A 16604-nucleotide genomic window follows, 5' to 3' on the forward strand; every position below is an offset into this window, starting at 1 on the left:
CCTTTCTTCACATGCAATAATTTTTCAGTGTGGCAAAACATCGCCGCATCGCATCATGATTATGTCACGCCTAGGCTTGGCTTAAGGACTAGAGATCCACACTATGAGCATCTTCAAAGGACTAGCTAAATGGCTCGTTAAACTAAATTTTAGCTACTTAACAGTAAAATAACTTTCCGACAGACTAGTCATCTAACTCGCCAAGCTATCGGACTCTCCAAATTGGCTCTTTCACTAGCCAAACTTAGCTACCCACTCTGACTAGCCAAACTAGATAAATAATATATTGGAGTAAGATACTATATAGAGAGTGTAATATTATGAAAATGTAAATAGAGAGTCAAAAATAAGAGTCCCTTAGAGATACTCTAATAAAATAATGATTCATCTAATGATACTCGAATTCTAATCTTTGTCCAAATATAAAAAGTGGTACAACATTGGACAACACCATAGTTGGCATCATCTGTAAACTAGAATAATTAATTGTTTGATCAGAAGGGGGTCTATGATTGTCCCTGTCTTCTATTTCAGGTTCCTGACATTCCGTAAGGTGCTAGTCCATTTTGTTTCCAGCTTTGCCATGTGCTTTTCTTGTGCAGGCACAGTGCAAGATCCATGCGTGACAGCGACCTTTTGATATGCCAACGAGCACAAGAAGTCTCAGCACGCGTGCACGCTGTCGCAAGTTTCTATTAAGATACTATTGTTCCTTTTTAATTTTATAGTACAACACATATATTCACAATTCAGGGGCGGCACTATATAGGCTCGAGTGAGGGTCTAGATCCCGCTCAGGCTTTGTTTGGGTAAGGAGGGATTGAAGTGAATTGAGGTGTATTGAAGGGATTGAAAGAGAAATTAGTTCATATTACACTTCGATACGTCTCATATCACCTCAATCCACTTCAATCCGAGATTGTCCAAACAAGTCCTCATTGATCTGCTACAATTAGTAAAGTCTAAATTTTCATTATAAAGTATTCAGCTCTGTTCAATCTAAATGCTCTTGCTGATATTTTGATACCCGTCTTTACAAATATGTCCTAACTCCCATTTTCTTCTAGGTCGCCTCTGTTTGAGTGCACATTCAAAGGCTAGTCCTAGAGACGTCTCGTTGCTCGCCTACCACTAAAAACACAATATCATTAAATTCTAAAATATACATATCATATATGAAGCCAAGTATAAGATCACAAGTAGGCAGTTTTGCAAGATACTATACTATTCGAGGTGCATGTGCGTTGTATCCATCTAGAAATGGTTTCTGCTGACCGTACGTGACCACTGAACAATGGCCTTTCCTTTTTGTGATAGTAACTGTACTAAGGCCCTGTTTGGTTAGATGGACTAATCTTTAGTCCTTGATTTTTAGTCCCGTTTAGTCTCTATTTTGCCAAACGAAATGATTAAAGTAGGGACTAATTGGCTTTAGTCTCTAGTCCCTCATATGGGTGATAAAAGGGACTAAATGATAACATTTACTCCAATTACCCTTGCTATAAGACTGGTGTCAAACAAAAAAAAGGGGCATTTTGGTCTTTATGTGTTGTATTTAATGTATTTAGAATCCGTTTAGTCCCTACAACCAAAGTAAGGACTAAAATTTAGTCCCTGGACTAAACTTTAGTCCTATAACTAATGGAACCAAACGGGGTCTAATACTTACAGTTACAAATCAGGGGAAAAAAGAAGACGATTGAAGGGGAATCTTTCACATATTGGCGAGTAGGGACCACGCTACTGTTGCATTGGCGTGCCCCCTTGTACTCGCATTGGATCACAATCCTTAGCCTCCTCGTTGATATGAAAGTAATTAGATAAGCATAAGGTGGGGTGTCACATTCTGTGGTTCTAACACCACACAATTTTAGTGAGGTTCTTCCTCAGCATTTCGCAGTCATCGGCTCGCTCATCGTGGTCGTTGTACTTGGAGTAACATAAAGCTTGGCACATAGGAGAATAGTATTCCATTTTCTTGATCCGCCTCAAATCATAATACCTTTTGAATCAAAATGCATGCTTACAGTTTTGGACTAGACTCACAACTAGTTTCCGGTGAAAATCTGCCCGCTCAGCTTCAAAAGGGTGCTCGTATTTCTTAGATTTATTCTAAGAAGAAAAAAAATATATGGTGGTGTTCATTTAGCAGTAGATGATGTGCACTTAGCGAGAAGTTTGTGGTGACTTCGTCAAGATAGTATATACCTTGTTTGATAAAGGAAGAAAATTAATGTGTGCACTAATCTTTCTTAAGAAATGAGTCTCAAAATTAAAGGTGTTAACTAGTTAGATGCTAGTACGTTGCTACAATAGTGTAGAGTATAAAACCTGGACATGTATGTTCTAGTGGTTTGGTGCCAACAAACACTGTTTGAATATCTACTTATATATTATTTTTAGTTTTTCTTACTATTTAAACGTGGAGGAGAGGTGTAGGGAAACTATGTAGTAGTAGTAGAGAAGTCAGTGGGATATGGAAGGATCGATGGGCACAGTTATAGGTGGCGGGAGGAGATTGAGGCGATCCACCGTTGGAGGGCGGGGCCCATTCCAAGACTGATCGCGCACATGAGAAACGCCAAGAAACGGTCCAAAAGTAGCTAAAACTAAGGCGCACAAAGCTGCCGGCCCCTCGCTCCATTTGCTATACTATCTTTATCCAACCCAGGCCAAATCTTGAAATCTAGGCAGGGAGAGTAGTGACGCGCACACTCAACACCCGTCGTGTTCGTGTACGCTCTCATTCTCGTGGTCGTGGTCGTGGGGCAGGGCAGGTACCCGGTGTGAGTGATCCGCGTCATGTGAGGGCGCATCGGCTCACCACACCAGCTGCGATCTTCCGTTCCGTCTTCGGATAAGCAAGCGCTGTCCTTGGGGGGCGCGATGATTGGGGAGATCAGATCGGTCATCCGATCCAGCCCCCTGATATATATGCGTATGGATGGTTGGCTGGCGTAAACCAAAGCTGCATGCGCGCTCTGATTCCTCGATCTGCCCCCGTCCCCGTCCCCGTCCCCGTCCGTCCTTGGCCTGTGTGTCACGTCCGTGTCACCTCGCGGGGGCAGCGCAGCGCAGATGCATCCACACCAAATCTTCCATGGGATCGTCGCCCTTTATGGCCCCGTTTGTCGTGTTTCTCCTCCTCCAACGCACCATATCGCATCAGTGCCTGCGCTGCGCCTGCGCGTCGCCCAGCATAGGCCAGTAGCCCGCAGCCGCTGGGCCCCCGTGTACGTATTGAACAGGGGAGGAAGGAAGAAGAGCGGTTGCCATGCCACGCGCGGAACTCATGGAACACGTAAGGAGACGCCACCCTGCGTACGTTACATCTGTCAGCGCTCAGTGTCCTCGATCGGCTCCTGTTGCACAGTTGCAGGATGGGACGAGGGCAGTGGCCCTCGCGCCGCCGCCGCCGCCGCACGGATCGAGCGCGCGCGTGCGAGACACACGTACCCCGCCCCGCATCCCCCCCTAGGCCTACCCCTGGTTTATAGTGGCCGTGTCAAGGGCCGCGCACGGAAAAAGCGTTCGGTTCGTGATGAAAGCTGGCCGTCGCCAAACTTTGCCAATCACAAGTCGCCATCACATCCCAATAATACTGACACAACACAACACAACACAGACCCGGTCCTCAGCTCCTGACCGCTGAGCACGCCAACTGATGAGCATCTGGTTTTCTGCCAGAACTGGTGGTACAGAGAATGCAATACGCGTCAACCACCGGCGCTGATTGATGTGACGAGGGGCACTACACTACCACCGGCGCTCACCCCCCCCCCCCCCACCCCAACCCCGTCGGAATCAGTAATCACGGGCTCGCCCACCTCGTGGTCGCCTCCCAGACTCAGTCCCAGCGAGGGAGTGGGAAAAACACGGCGGCCAGTCGGGCACCGCACGAACGCAAAAGCGCGTGCCGCCGACTTCCTCGCATCGCCTGTCGCCGGTGGGGGACCAACGGCCACGGTGGCTCCACGTCATCACCAGCGACCAAACGGTGGCTCCACAGGGGCACGCGACGAGATCGATCAGGCCCAGCACCAAGTTGCCCTGACCGGAACCCGCGCAACTCCGGCGCCAAAGGACGGCGAGGGCGACCGGAATCACGAAGCGTCCGCGGATCTCTGCCGCTAGATAGATTCTCTTTCTCTGCGTGTATCCCGGTCACTGCCACGGGCCACCAGTCGTACGACGTACGTGCTCTGAAGTAGCATGTCCTATATATGAGCTGTGTGGTCCATGTGGTACCAACAACGCTTTGTTTTAGCAAACCGCACGCTGAAGCTCAAGAACCAACTTGCAATGGCATCAGATCAGTGTGGCGTGTGTGGAAAGTGAAAAGAGAAACGAGCGTACTGCATGCTTCGATCCAGTGCTAGAGCAACACCGAATCCAAACTCTACGAGCTCCCATTCCCAACGGCAAAACTCGTCTTAGCTACGTACGGTTTTCACATCGAAAACTAGCTCTAAGTCTTTTATCAAAGCTTGGCTACACAAAGATTACAAACAGGTATACCTTATAACTATGAAATGTTCATCCGCCGAAACTTATATATACCATGTTTAGATTAACTAGAATAAGGGCCAGTTTAAATTCGTTATTAGTACTAAAATTAGCTAGCTTTTCTCTCAAAAGATAGCTAAAACTTTTCTAAAACCTACTCTTTGAATTGTCATCTGGAGAGTCGTTTGCGTAAAAATCGGTTTCTCAATCATTCTACTTTCTAATATTTTTTCTGTATCTTGTGTGCATTATCATTCTTATATTTGTTTTTTATCTTTGGCTAGCGAGAAATCAAGAATAGGAGAGGGCTAAATTTCGATTACCAAATAAAGAAACCGTTGTAGTTTTTTTTTGATCGAAATCTCCGTTCTTTCCTAGAAAAACAGAAACAATATGCCAAGTCTCTTTGGAGTTACTATAATAGCTGCATTTAGCATGAGGTTGGTTGAATTTACCTACTAATAGATTATTAGGTAGCAAGTCCAACTGTCCAAGGTGTATATAAAATAGTACAATATTTATTATCAGCTACAAGCCTGCTAATGAAACTAATAGTTAGCAGCACTCAACAAATAATTACCAAATTTATCAGAAGGCCTATTTGCATTGACTAGTACCAATTTTAGCTAGTACGAAAAAGTGTTGTTTAGTTGGATAATGAGTTGAAGATGTATATAAATTATTAGCATTAAAGATTAATAAAAAACACCTTGCATTGTTTCAGCAACTAACCTTGAAGCAAGTTTGGATTCTATTAGCTAATTATTAATAGGTCCATTTGATCTATCGGCTGATTTTAGTGCTAATAGATTTAAATATATCTTAAGTTGTTGCATGCTAGAAAAAAGACTAGCTAAACCAAATAGCCTAAATTATAGTTATTTCAAACTATACAAATACCTAGCGTATAAAAAATAGTTGTTCTAAATAGGGTCATAGTTTTGTGAGGCTAACAAAAGTTTTATGTTGCTTGTCTATTTCATCACAAATTGAACAATGACAATTAAAGGTTAGGTTTCATTGTTGTTGATCAGTTTTTGCAGACGCATAAAACTATTTATCGAGACGAGCAACATGTCCACCTCAAATCCTTCACCTTTGTTAATAACAATTTTCGAAGACCAACACTATGCAAGTCTTTAAAAATAAAACACAAAAAATAAAAAAAAAACATTTGTGAGCCCAAACCTACTAGTGACATCGCTAATGAACCCATCGGATCCATTGCTGCCCTCACCAAATATATTGACAACATCGCTTGATTCATTATCGCCGGTGCCCTCCATGAACACCACAACGTGGAGGATCCCACTACCATCTTCACCCTCTAGGATCCCAAATAGCTGCCATAAGGGAGGCCATGACCCATGGCAAGGATACTGTCGTACTATCGCTTGGAAGGAGTTGCGAGGCTACCCTATCGTTGTCTCCATGTGAGAATAAGGGATGCAAGTTACTAGAGTGGAAACCCAATAAGGTATGATGGACCACGATTTCCATGGATCTGACTAGTCCAGGACTTATTAACAGATACACGTTTCTTAAGAGGTTCATATATGTTCTATTTTTATAGACAAACATTTTAAGAGGCATGTTTTTCTAATTCGATTCAACAATATGGCATCTTTTTGGTGCATTCGTAAAAAATGATCGCCTCCTTAAATCATCTGATATTTTGGCAAACACAATTCTCTCCTTCTGTAATTTAATTCCGCAAGATAGGCATCTTTTTGTCTATATCAGAAAAAATAGGTCATCTCCTAAAATGATTCTTTGGTAGTGTTTGACAATATCTCTTGAATCATGTACCAAAATTACAATCAGTTTGTATTATAATATTTTTCCAACAAAACATGATTTAGGTTAGATATATTTCGTAGGAATTGCTAAACTTCAGGCGTCTAAATTTTAGTTTTCTTTAAGCAATGATTATTGCATATGTTTGTATTGAAATTGTAGAATTAATTTGTTTTGGTATGCCAATCTATAACGTTCACTTTCAAGAACAAAAAACTCATTAAAAACCACAAAACTTATAAAATATGATTTATGTTGACACAAAGATAATATAAATTTATAATTGTTTATATGGTCAGATAAGGATAAAAAATGGGTAATAAATTACACATGATAATATACTTACCCTAATTAATGATATAATGGCGTTGTCTAGAATATACAAAAAGTGACATTTTATTGAGAAAAAAACTAACATATGGACCTCACACGCATATCATACGCATAATCAGGAACGGTGGCAGCGGTGGGGCGAGTGGAGCTCGAGCCCCTCCTACCGATGCCGAGTCCATGAAGCCCCATTAAAGTCTCTACTAAGATTTTTAGCGTACATATACAATGTAGAAGGGGCTTCTATACTATAGTATTTAGTTCAGCCCCTTCTAAAAAATTTTCTGGCTCTGTCCCTGCGCATAATATTTGGCAAAATATCTCAGGGTAGGAAACCTAAATACCATTTCGTTCTCTTGATTTTGGTGCTGGCCAATTCGGTTTGGCCAAGATCTAAACACCTTAATTTTTTTGCCACGTTTTAGAAGCCTTTCCCCAACTTGTCACTGCCAAAGTTTAGTTTCGCTTGCTCAAGGCACAAACCCATAGTTTTAATTTGCTTAACTCGTTGCGTAGGATTTTAATGCGATCCATTCATCAATAACGTGAGAACGATGTGCCCATCAATGTGAGGCGGACTTTGATTTGAAGATATTAATGCGAGTTCTGGTTCTGGTTTGAATTTTTAAAGTAACCAATAGGTGTTCGAATTACTTAAGATTTTTCTTTACTATGGCAATATTTACTTTAAGGTACGATTCTGGTGTAGCTCAAACTCTGAAATTTAAGCAATATTTGGAGTTTGTAGAATAAAATGAAGTGGCTTGGACATATATGTTTTTAGTTTATAAACAAACACAAAGGCACGTTAAAAAAAATTACGGCTAGAGGTGGGCCAGACAAGCCTTAATGGACGAGGACTACTTTCTGTTTTTTATAACTACTGAGATGTTTTTATTACGTTAAAAATCTGTTTTTAATAACTTCAAACTGTCGATAAACAGTTTCCTACTCCGCAATTAACTAGAGAGCCTGTTGGGACAGCAAGAAAATAATTTTGGTCAAATGCCACAAGATTAAAGTTTCAGGTCAGCTCTCATCCTAGAAACACGTGGCAGGGTAAGTATTGTTCAGATATTCATACCAATTGTATTGATCTGTGTTCAAAAAAATTAGGCTAAAAATTAATTTAACTTTTATTTTGAAGTATATAGATTAGGATAGATATATATGTATTAAATAACGCTCGGAAAAAGGTTTACACTCCGAAAACATCTGCCCACATTGGCCTAACGAGATGTGGAAAGTGTCAAAGACAAGACCAACATGCTTTTCTTTGAATATAGACAGTGTAAGACAGTCTTCGTAAGAGCACGGTAAAGGGCCCCCCTATTCTTTGTTTAAAGTAAATTTCCTCATATATAGTCTCCAGAATATCTTCTAAATATAGATGGAGAACGGGATAATACTTTGTAGTTTGAAAAGGGATTGTCCAAACAACCTATACATGGTACAAAACGGTCGTTCCGCTGGTGGTGAGGATCGAGGAGAGAGCCGACCCATGGGTTTACTTCTTAGGGCCGCACTTGAAACCTCTCATAAAGTTATTAGTCACATTAGTAAAATTGCTATGAAAATCCCATCAGATTGATCACACCAAGTTGTTTCTGAGATATTGGAAATGACTCTATTTTTAGTGTTAATTGTATTGACAACCGCGTGAGGTAAAACGATAATAGCACATCCAATTTGGATTTGTTGTCTTTCTCAACCTAAGGCTGTCTCCAGCAGCGTCCCCTAAATTTGGTCCCCTAAAGGAATATTCTCTGTCCTTTACAGCACACTCTAAAAGATTTTGTCCTCTATATCTTCTGTGTCTCCAACAACGTACCCTAAATTCGGTCCCCTAAAGCTACAGTGTTAACAGAATTCCTTTTTCTATTTCTTTTTCTGTTTTCTTTGTTTTGTACCCATTTTATGGTATTCAAAGGATGCTAAAAAAATTGTATTATATAATTTTAGAAATAGTAATCTAAAAACAATGGTTGAATAAAAAATGTCGTGTATACACAAGGGGAAATCGATGTCGTTAACCAAGCATTTTGTTTCGTAATTAGTGTAGAAAAAAGGTAAAAACAAGTTGCAAAACTATGTTTTTCAAATACCGTTGCTGGCCTTGGAGGCAAAATGCACGCGAGAACTCCCCACATGCAAGCAGGTCGCAGGATAGCGGATGAACCAGACTTCTCCACATTTAGCGTGTAGACAACAAACTCTAAATTTTAGAGTATGCTATAGCGTTTATTGTTGGGCGCATAGAGGAGTACTATGTACTCTAAATTTACCGGAGAGGATGTTTTAGCGGTCCTTGTTGGACACAGTCTAAAAGATACACACTGTTAACCTAGATTTCAACCGATAAAGGCAAGTTGTGTGAGTGGTCAAGAGGCAAAATGAACTAATCTTAAGCCCGAAAGGTGATTCTAGCTAGTAGAAGCAAATAAGTTGTACAACTATATCGACAAATATCCCCGTCCATTCCAATCTATGCTACAACTAAAGTAAAAAAAAGAGGCAATCTACTAGGCATATCACCCATATACATACCATCCAGATCGAAAAACATGCATGAACTAGCTTTGATATCATTGGTGGAAAATGTGTATGCTACACGCTAGTATATCTACCACGTTCAGTTAAGTTAATATATGAGTGTAGGATAAGGAATCCTTATCACTAGACATGCAACGCAACAGAAGAACATGTTGATGTAGTGGAAATAGTCGAACGACCTTATGTATAGGGATGAATATTGAGCCGGCTCGGCTCGACTCGTTCGAGTTCAAGCTTGTTCGTTAACCTAACGAGTTAGCTCGGCTCAGCTCGTTAAATTAACGGGTCAAAGAGTCAGCTCGGCTCAGCTCGTTTAGCTCACGAGCTAGACCAGAAAAAACAATATGCATATAATAATTAGTTTCTAGTTAATTCCAAACTAATTTAACAATAGACAATAGTAATTATATTCATATTTTCACAGACCATATCAATGTAACACCAAATTAGCAACCTCATCACTCATTAATTAACAATTCACACACATGTTCATTAGTTTTATCCAATGTTATATTCGCATAGACCAATTTAACACATATACACAGTTCATCAATCATTAGTTTAACTCATATGCCATAGACACCACACATATATAACATGCTCATCAATTGTTACGTAAGTGATATGTATATAGTTTCGTTTTACTGCAATATGATAGCTTGTTTAGCTCGCCAGCTGGCTCGTTAACGAACCGAGCTAGGATGTCAGCTCACCTCGTGAAATAATTCAAATGAGTCGACCCGAGCCGGCTCGAGATGATCACGAATCGAGCGAGCCGACGAACCATAAGCATTTCATCAGGTCCTAGTTGCGTATCAGCAACAACAACACATTCACTCGTCATCTTCAAGTCTGTTGTTGATCAACATAACAGTAACAACATCGTCTTTGCGGTATTCAGACATGCGTTGGTAAAACGTCACGACCGTCTTGATCGCCCACAACTCTAGAAAGACAGACAACAACAACAACAACAACAACTAAGGGGGTGTTTGGTTTATGTGGACTAATTTTGTAGCTCCTCCATTTTATTCCATTTAGTTTCCTAAATTGCCGGATATTAAAATAGAGTTTTAGTTTTCGCATTTAGTAATTTAGGAACTAAAATGGAATAAAATGAAGAAACTAAAAATTAGTCCCTATAAACCAAACACTCTCTAAGATTATTCTGTCAAGCATGCTACCTCCTTCGTATATATAGATCCTTACTAATGGGTTTTTACTCTATATGTCCATTAACACTGTCATAGATCGTAATCGGCTCTGGGACATATATATTCAACATGAGTATTTTTCTACTCGCTCAATCCTTAAATAAATCAATTTGTAGAATATGTTCAAGTTAAATTATTTTAAAATCTAACCAATTTTATAGAAAACCAACAATATATATTATAAAAATATACTCTAAGATATATCTAATAATAGAAATTAATAATACAATTTTTGTTATTTTTTCTTAAAAATCTGTTAAAAATTTAAAAGATTTACTCGAAACTGCTCTATAAATCTATTCAGTTTAAAAAACTGGATAACAGGGAACGCGTGCCATACGAAAGGAAGAGAATACGGCGGCTGGCCGCCGGCAACCCTGCTACTAGCTACATCTACTAGACTACTACTAGGAATACGCAGCTGTACGTCGCATCAGTCATCACCAAGAGGATGGACGCTGACCGCGTCAAACCAGGCTCCGAGTGCGAGTGCGTGAACCACGCACCACAGACACATGTCCGGCCCGACGACGTTCGGTCTCAGCCGCTCGCTTGCTTCATCCGGACCTCGCCACCATGTCGGCACAGCGTAATCCAAATGCATTTACGGGTTAATCTCTGGCTAATCTAATTATCAGAACCACGTCCACGAGAATTCATCTGTCATCTGTATCCACATGTACTAATCCATCCAGTACGGCAGCCCGTAGACCTACTTGCCGACTTGGTAATTAGTAAACAGGGGTGCTGCTGTGCTGCATAGCCGTAAAAGTTCGGCAAGATTAACAGCCATTGCTGCTGGCATCCATCGATTGGGCTTGGGCCCGTATTAAACCGGCAGCTTCTTTTTTTTTACCGTGCGGTGGCCGGTGGCACGTATCGCCCCAGTTTGAACTCAACTTTTGAAGACGGCTATTCTGTCACGTTGCCTCCACGGGGCCTTTCTTTTCATTTTTTTTTGAGGGGGTGGGAGGGAGACAGAGAGAGGAAGGAATAAATATAAAATAAATCCAGTAAGCATTGCAAGCGCCGCCGCTGCTATATATGCACAGGTCATCATCTGAGATATTCGGGGCGGAGGTTGCAGTTGCACTTGCACGGTCTGATGCGATAGATAGACAGACAGACAGACAGACAGACAGACCCTCGCGACGACTCTGCTCTGTTTAATTTGCGTGGCCGACGTTGATGTGCTTCGAGCTGGCGGACCAGCGCGGACCGCAGGGCGGCGGCGGAGCGGGGTGGCCGGCGAAGCGGCGCGCGGGAGGCGTGCAGGACGAGGGCGCGGCCGCGGCCGCGGGGATGGCAATGGCGGCCGCCGGCCCCGGGGAGGTGATGTCCGAGTACTACCAGGCGCAGGAGCTGTCGACGATGGTGTCGGCGCTGACCCACGTCGTGGCCGGCGCGCCGATGGGGAGCGCCCCTGCGCAGCGGCCAATGCACGGCGCCTCCGGCTACTACGCGCACGAGATGGGGAGCTACCGCGGCGCGCCATCGCCGGAGCTCGCAGGTACGCAAGCATTAACCAACCAGCCTGGCCAAACACGTTTACTTCCCACCACAAGCTTTCCGCGCGCGCGCGCTCGCTCGCTCGCTCGCTCTTGCCGTGTTTCGCTACTCTACCGCCAAGCGTTTGCCCGGTTTCCATTTTTCTGTGCTTTGTTATTACTACCTACTAGATTCTGAGAGCCCGCTTTTGCCCTTTTTTTTTTTGCTTGTGAGACGTGGCACGGTGGCAGTCCTATGCTACACAATACTCGGCTGCTCTCTTTTCTAGTCTCGTCCTGACAAAAGAAACACAGTTCTATACATGCATCCGCAGCAGGAGATGGCGCCATGCCCATGTTTGCGAAACCTCTTCGCGAAAGCAACCAAAACAAACCACGATGTGCATATGGGGCGGGTTTTAGCATATTCGTTCCCAATCATTTCTCGCCTCCACCTCGGTTGTTCATCGCATTTGCACACCGTATCTCCACCGCGTGTTCAATGCTTTTAGCATTTTGGCCTGGTCGTCGTCGAGTCGTAGCCAGAAGAATGCCTTCTTCAGAGCATGTAGCCCATCTGGCATCTCTTTCTAATCAGGAACAGGCGCGGGTGGTTATTAACAGTATAGGAGAGACAACCAATCAAATCGATACGAGAAGAAATGCGTGAATGAGGCACAATTTAGTTGCAAAAGGCACGATGAGCATGGCGTCTCGACCCACCGCAACATGTGCGTGGCACGCAGTATGCGGTACTAGCACAGTACTTGGCTGGTACCAAAACGTTGGACGGAACCGAGTCACATGAAGGAGCAGCAGGGGGGGGGGGGGGGGGCACGCGTGCATCCCACGGTCAGCAGTCTCCGCCATGTCTGTTATCTGTAGCGCCCGATGACATCAGAAGCGGAACGAACCATATCTGCACTGCACTGGACTGCACTGCAACCAAACGGCTCGCACAGTTGTATCATGTACGTACGCCCTTCACCACCCCCCTGACATGATGCCCAACAACTTCTTCTTTGCAAATTCATTCACTGCACCCTCCGCAACGCAACAAAACAAGGGGATACAGGCGTACAGCTAGCGAGACAGCCATACATCTCCCATGTGGGGGGCCGTTGGCCGTACGCTGCCATCGTTTACGTACGTGCGTGCGCGCGTGCTCTGCTTGCGTTACGCGTAGACTTCAAACATGCACGCTCTTCTTCACCCTTTGTTTGTTGTTTGGGGGAAACAATAAAAAGGTAAAGTGGTTAATTATATATACCATGTTGCCAATAAGGATACCACACTTCACAGTGGACGTAATAATAAATTTCTTTACTGTTAACTGATGAGGAAACCAGGCGATAGCTGTAAAAGTTCCAGGATCACGCTGTCGCGTCGCGTGGCAACCTTTCTTTTTGCTGCCTTTTTTTTTACCTTTCTTTCTACTGGTTTCTACTTCGTTCCGCGAATAAAACTCGTCGGCGTCGACAGAGATCGATCGACGCATTCGTTCTACATGTACGCTTGCAAAGTTAGTGATGATCCTGCGTGCTGCGTAGTGCGACGTCGCATTCAAATGCAACAAAATATACTCCCTACCCGTCACCAAGTGTTCAAAGCCGATCGCGCTAGTCGCTCGATCGTCTCCGCTTTTGCCTTTTCTTTTTATCTTTTTTTCCCTGGCTTTATTACATATACACACACATCTCAGTCTCTCACCTCGTGTGTGTGCGTGCGCGTGCGTGCGTGCGGGTATATATATATCGCGCAGGGTCGGAGCTGAGTTCGGACACCCAGAGCGCGGGCGCGGCGGCCATGGAGGAGCACCAGTCGGCAGCTGCGCTGTCCAGCCAGGAGGGTCCCGAGACGCCGCGGAGGCGCTACCGCGGGGTGCGCCAGCGGCCGTGGGGCAAGTGGGCCGCCGAGATCCGGGACCCGCACAAGGCGGCGCGCGTCTGGCTCGGCACGTTCGAGACCGCCGAGGCCGCGGCGCGCGCCTACGACGAGGCCGCGCTCCGCTTCCGCGGCAGCCGCGCCAAGCTCAACTTCCCCGAGGACGCGCGCCTCTACCCGGCGTCCACGGCGGGCGCGGCGGCGCCTCTCGCCGCGGCGGCCTCGACCTCCCCACCTGTCTACTCCGGTGGCGTCCAGGGCTCGTCGGACTACCTGAGGTACCACCAGATGCTTCTGCAAGCGTCCACGGGCAGCCAGGGCACCCTGCTCCCGTTCTATGGCGGCGGCATGAGCAATCCCTACGGCGGCGGTGCCGCCATGACCGGTTCCTACGGTGGAGCCGGCGGCGGCAACACGAGTGGTTCCTTGGGCTCCTACTACTCGTTCCCGGCCTCCTCTGTTTCTGTCGCCACCGTGCCGTCCTCTACTTCCTCTGCTTCGGGGTACTACTACTCGTCGCCGCACGACTCGCAACACAGCGAGGCGTCCGCGGCGGCGGACTGGAACTGGGAGAGCGCGCTGGCCTGGCCCGACTCGAGCCAGTACCCGCCGCCACCTCACACTCAGTAGCAGCAGCCAGTAGCGGTCTTCTTCTTTTCTCTGTAACAATAAGTAAGGTGAGTACGGTTGCGCGGAGGGAGACGCGCGGCAACGCAAAGCAAAACAAAGCAGATCAACAAGAGGAGGATGCTTTCATTTCTTTCGTGTTATGATGATGACACCCGAGTGGTCTTTGTTTGTTGATTTTTAGTTTTGGTCGACGATGTGGCTGGCGGCTATCCCCATTGTTTCCATTTAATCTTGGCTGCGAATTTAAGAGATGAAAGCTCCACCCCGTTCTCCAAGACTCCATCGGTGTATATATTTCTCCGAATTCTTTCCAGGAATTTCTGATTTAGCTGATCTCTCAAAAACAAATCTAAACCTGTCACATCATCTAGCCTTTTTCGGATCATCACGCAGCCTTCCTCTGCTGCCGAGCGTTCTGTTGCTTTCCGTGTTCGTCTTCCTTCTATAGCCGTTAAGCTGAGCCCGATCTCACACCAAATCCACGCAGGAGTAGAGATGGCAACGGGTACAAACCCGCTGGGTTTTGCCATCCCAAACTCGTACCCGTGAAAAATATTCATGCCCACTAAAAAACCCGTACCCATGACGGGTTTGAGATTTTGCCCAAACCCGTACCCATCGGGTTAGCGGGTACCCATGGGTTACCCGCGGGTTTCATCTCCAATATACTTGTTCTTCTCATAATCAATAAGTATCGTAATGATTAATGAGATCATGATCCAAAATCTATGTAATGAACAACGAGTTCATGATTTGGTATAAAAATTATTAGTAGAGAGAATGAAATACAAATAATAAGTTGTATAATTAAGTGACCTTGCACTAAGTTATCCATCCACCACATATAATGCTAGTAAAAACTATAATAGCAAGCAAGCAACACTCTCACCGACTACTGATACATTCACCAATTGATAAAAATTATGAAGTAAATAAGGAATAACAAGTTTGTTGGTCGTTTATAAAATAAAATGATAATATGCACTTGGTTTGGTCGGGTTTAAAAAACCCACGGGTTCACGGGTTTGGGTACTATAGGAACAAACCCGTACCCATAAACCCGCCGGGTATAGATTTATGCCCATTAATAAACCCATGGGTATGAAAATTGACCCAAACCCGTACCCTAATGGGGTAAAAACCCATCGGGTTTAGTTTCGGGTACCCATTGCCATCTCTACGCAGGAGGCCGCTTGCCAGGCAAGACTACCGTCGCAGCCACTGTTCCCTGCTGCAGCTGGGTGTGTGCAACCAATGGACGATAGAAGCTAGTAGCGGTACAGTAGTGTAGAACTCCACAGAAATCGGGGCCTGGCAGTGTGTGCAGAACAGATCAGAGTGAGTATACGCGGCGGAGGGTCATGGTCTCATGGACATGCACGCTGAGGGTTGCAGATGCACCAGAACGGGGTTTCGCATGCAGAAGGGGACCACCGGGCGCGCGCCAATGGTAGCCATATTTTGGTTCGCTACCTCCACAGTTTGTCATGTTTAAAATTAGACATATTCAACCAAGTTAGACGTGTGTTTGACCTGTAGTCACAGTTATAGTATACTTCTTGTTATATTGTATAGGTCTCACTCATCAACGAATATAAAAGTGTGGCAATATTCTCTTACACATGCTAAGTGTACTGCACAATTTAAGCATATAACTTTCGGCAAGCGTGGTAAAAATTATGGTAATTTTTGGCACCTAGTCATACAGCCAAACATGGCCTTGCTTTGCGAAGATATTTTAGCTCTTTCATCGGAGTTACTCCAACATGTCCAAAGTTTGCTAGCTAGCAATGTTCTGGTTAGAGTTTTTTTTTCTGAAGGAAAATAATCTTCTTCCGATTACAGAACGGGACTACAGGAATTTCTGGGTACCCGAGGTCGTGGGTTACTAGAGCAGACAAAGACAATACAGCCTAAGTGTTGATCTGTGGATTAGCTGGACTACATTGTGTACGGGGGATTTTGGAGTTTAGTAGCACATGGAGTTTCCAGAGCGTGCAGGTTTTCATTTCCGGGGATTTTTTTATGTCGTGCTGGCATGCATCATCATAACACAAACGTTGGACCTTAACAGGGTATCCTCGTCGAATTTTGATTTCTACATGTATCGGCATCGAACGAAATTGATTACACGGTGCAGATGAAAACGGAACGGTTCGACGATCCACACTGATCAAGCCCAAGTATCACGGCGTTGTTTGAT

General features: G+C 44.4%; 1 protein-coding gene across 1 annotated transcript; it reads left to right on the forward strand.

The window, feature by feature from the left end:
* Nucleotides 1-11467: 11467 nt before the first annotated feature.
* On the forward strand, nt 11468-14676 carry LOC103650960 (ethylene-responsive transcription factor ERF115). The gene is made up of 2 exons (XM_008676558.4): nt 11468-11910; nt 13650-14676. The coding sequence occupies exons 1-2, from the start codon at nt 11589-11591 to the stop codon at nt 14399-14401; spliced, it is 1074 nt and encodes a 357-aa protein (XP_008674780.3). The 5' UTR covers nt 11468-11588; the 3' UTR covers nt 14402-14676.
* Nucleotides 14677-16604: the final 1928 nt, after the last annotated feature.

Source organism: Zea mays, chromosome 3 (genome assembly GCF_902167145.1).
Source record: "Zea mays cultivar B73 chromosome 3, Zm-B73-REFERENCE-NAM-5.0, whole genome shotgun sequence".
Lineage (NCBI taxonomy): Eukaryota > Viridiplantae > Streptophyta > Magnoliopsida > Poales > Poaceae > Zea > Zea mays.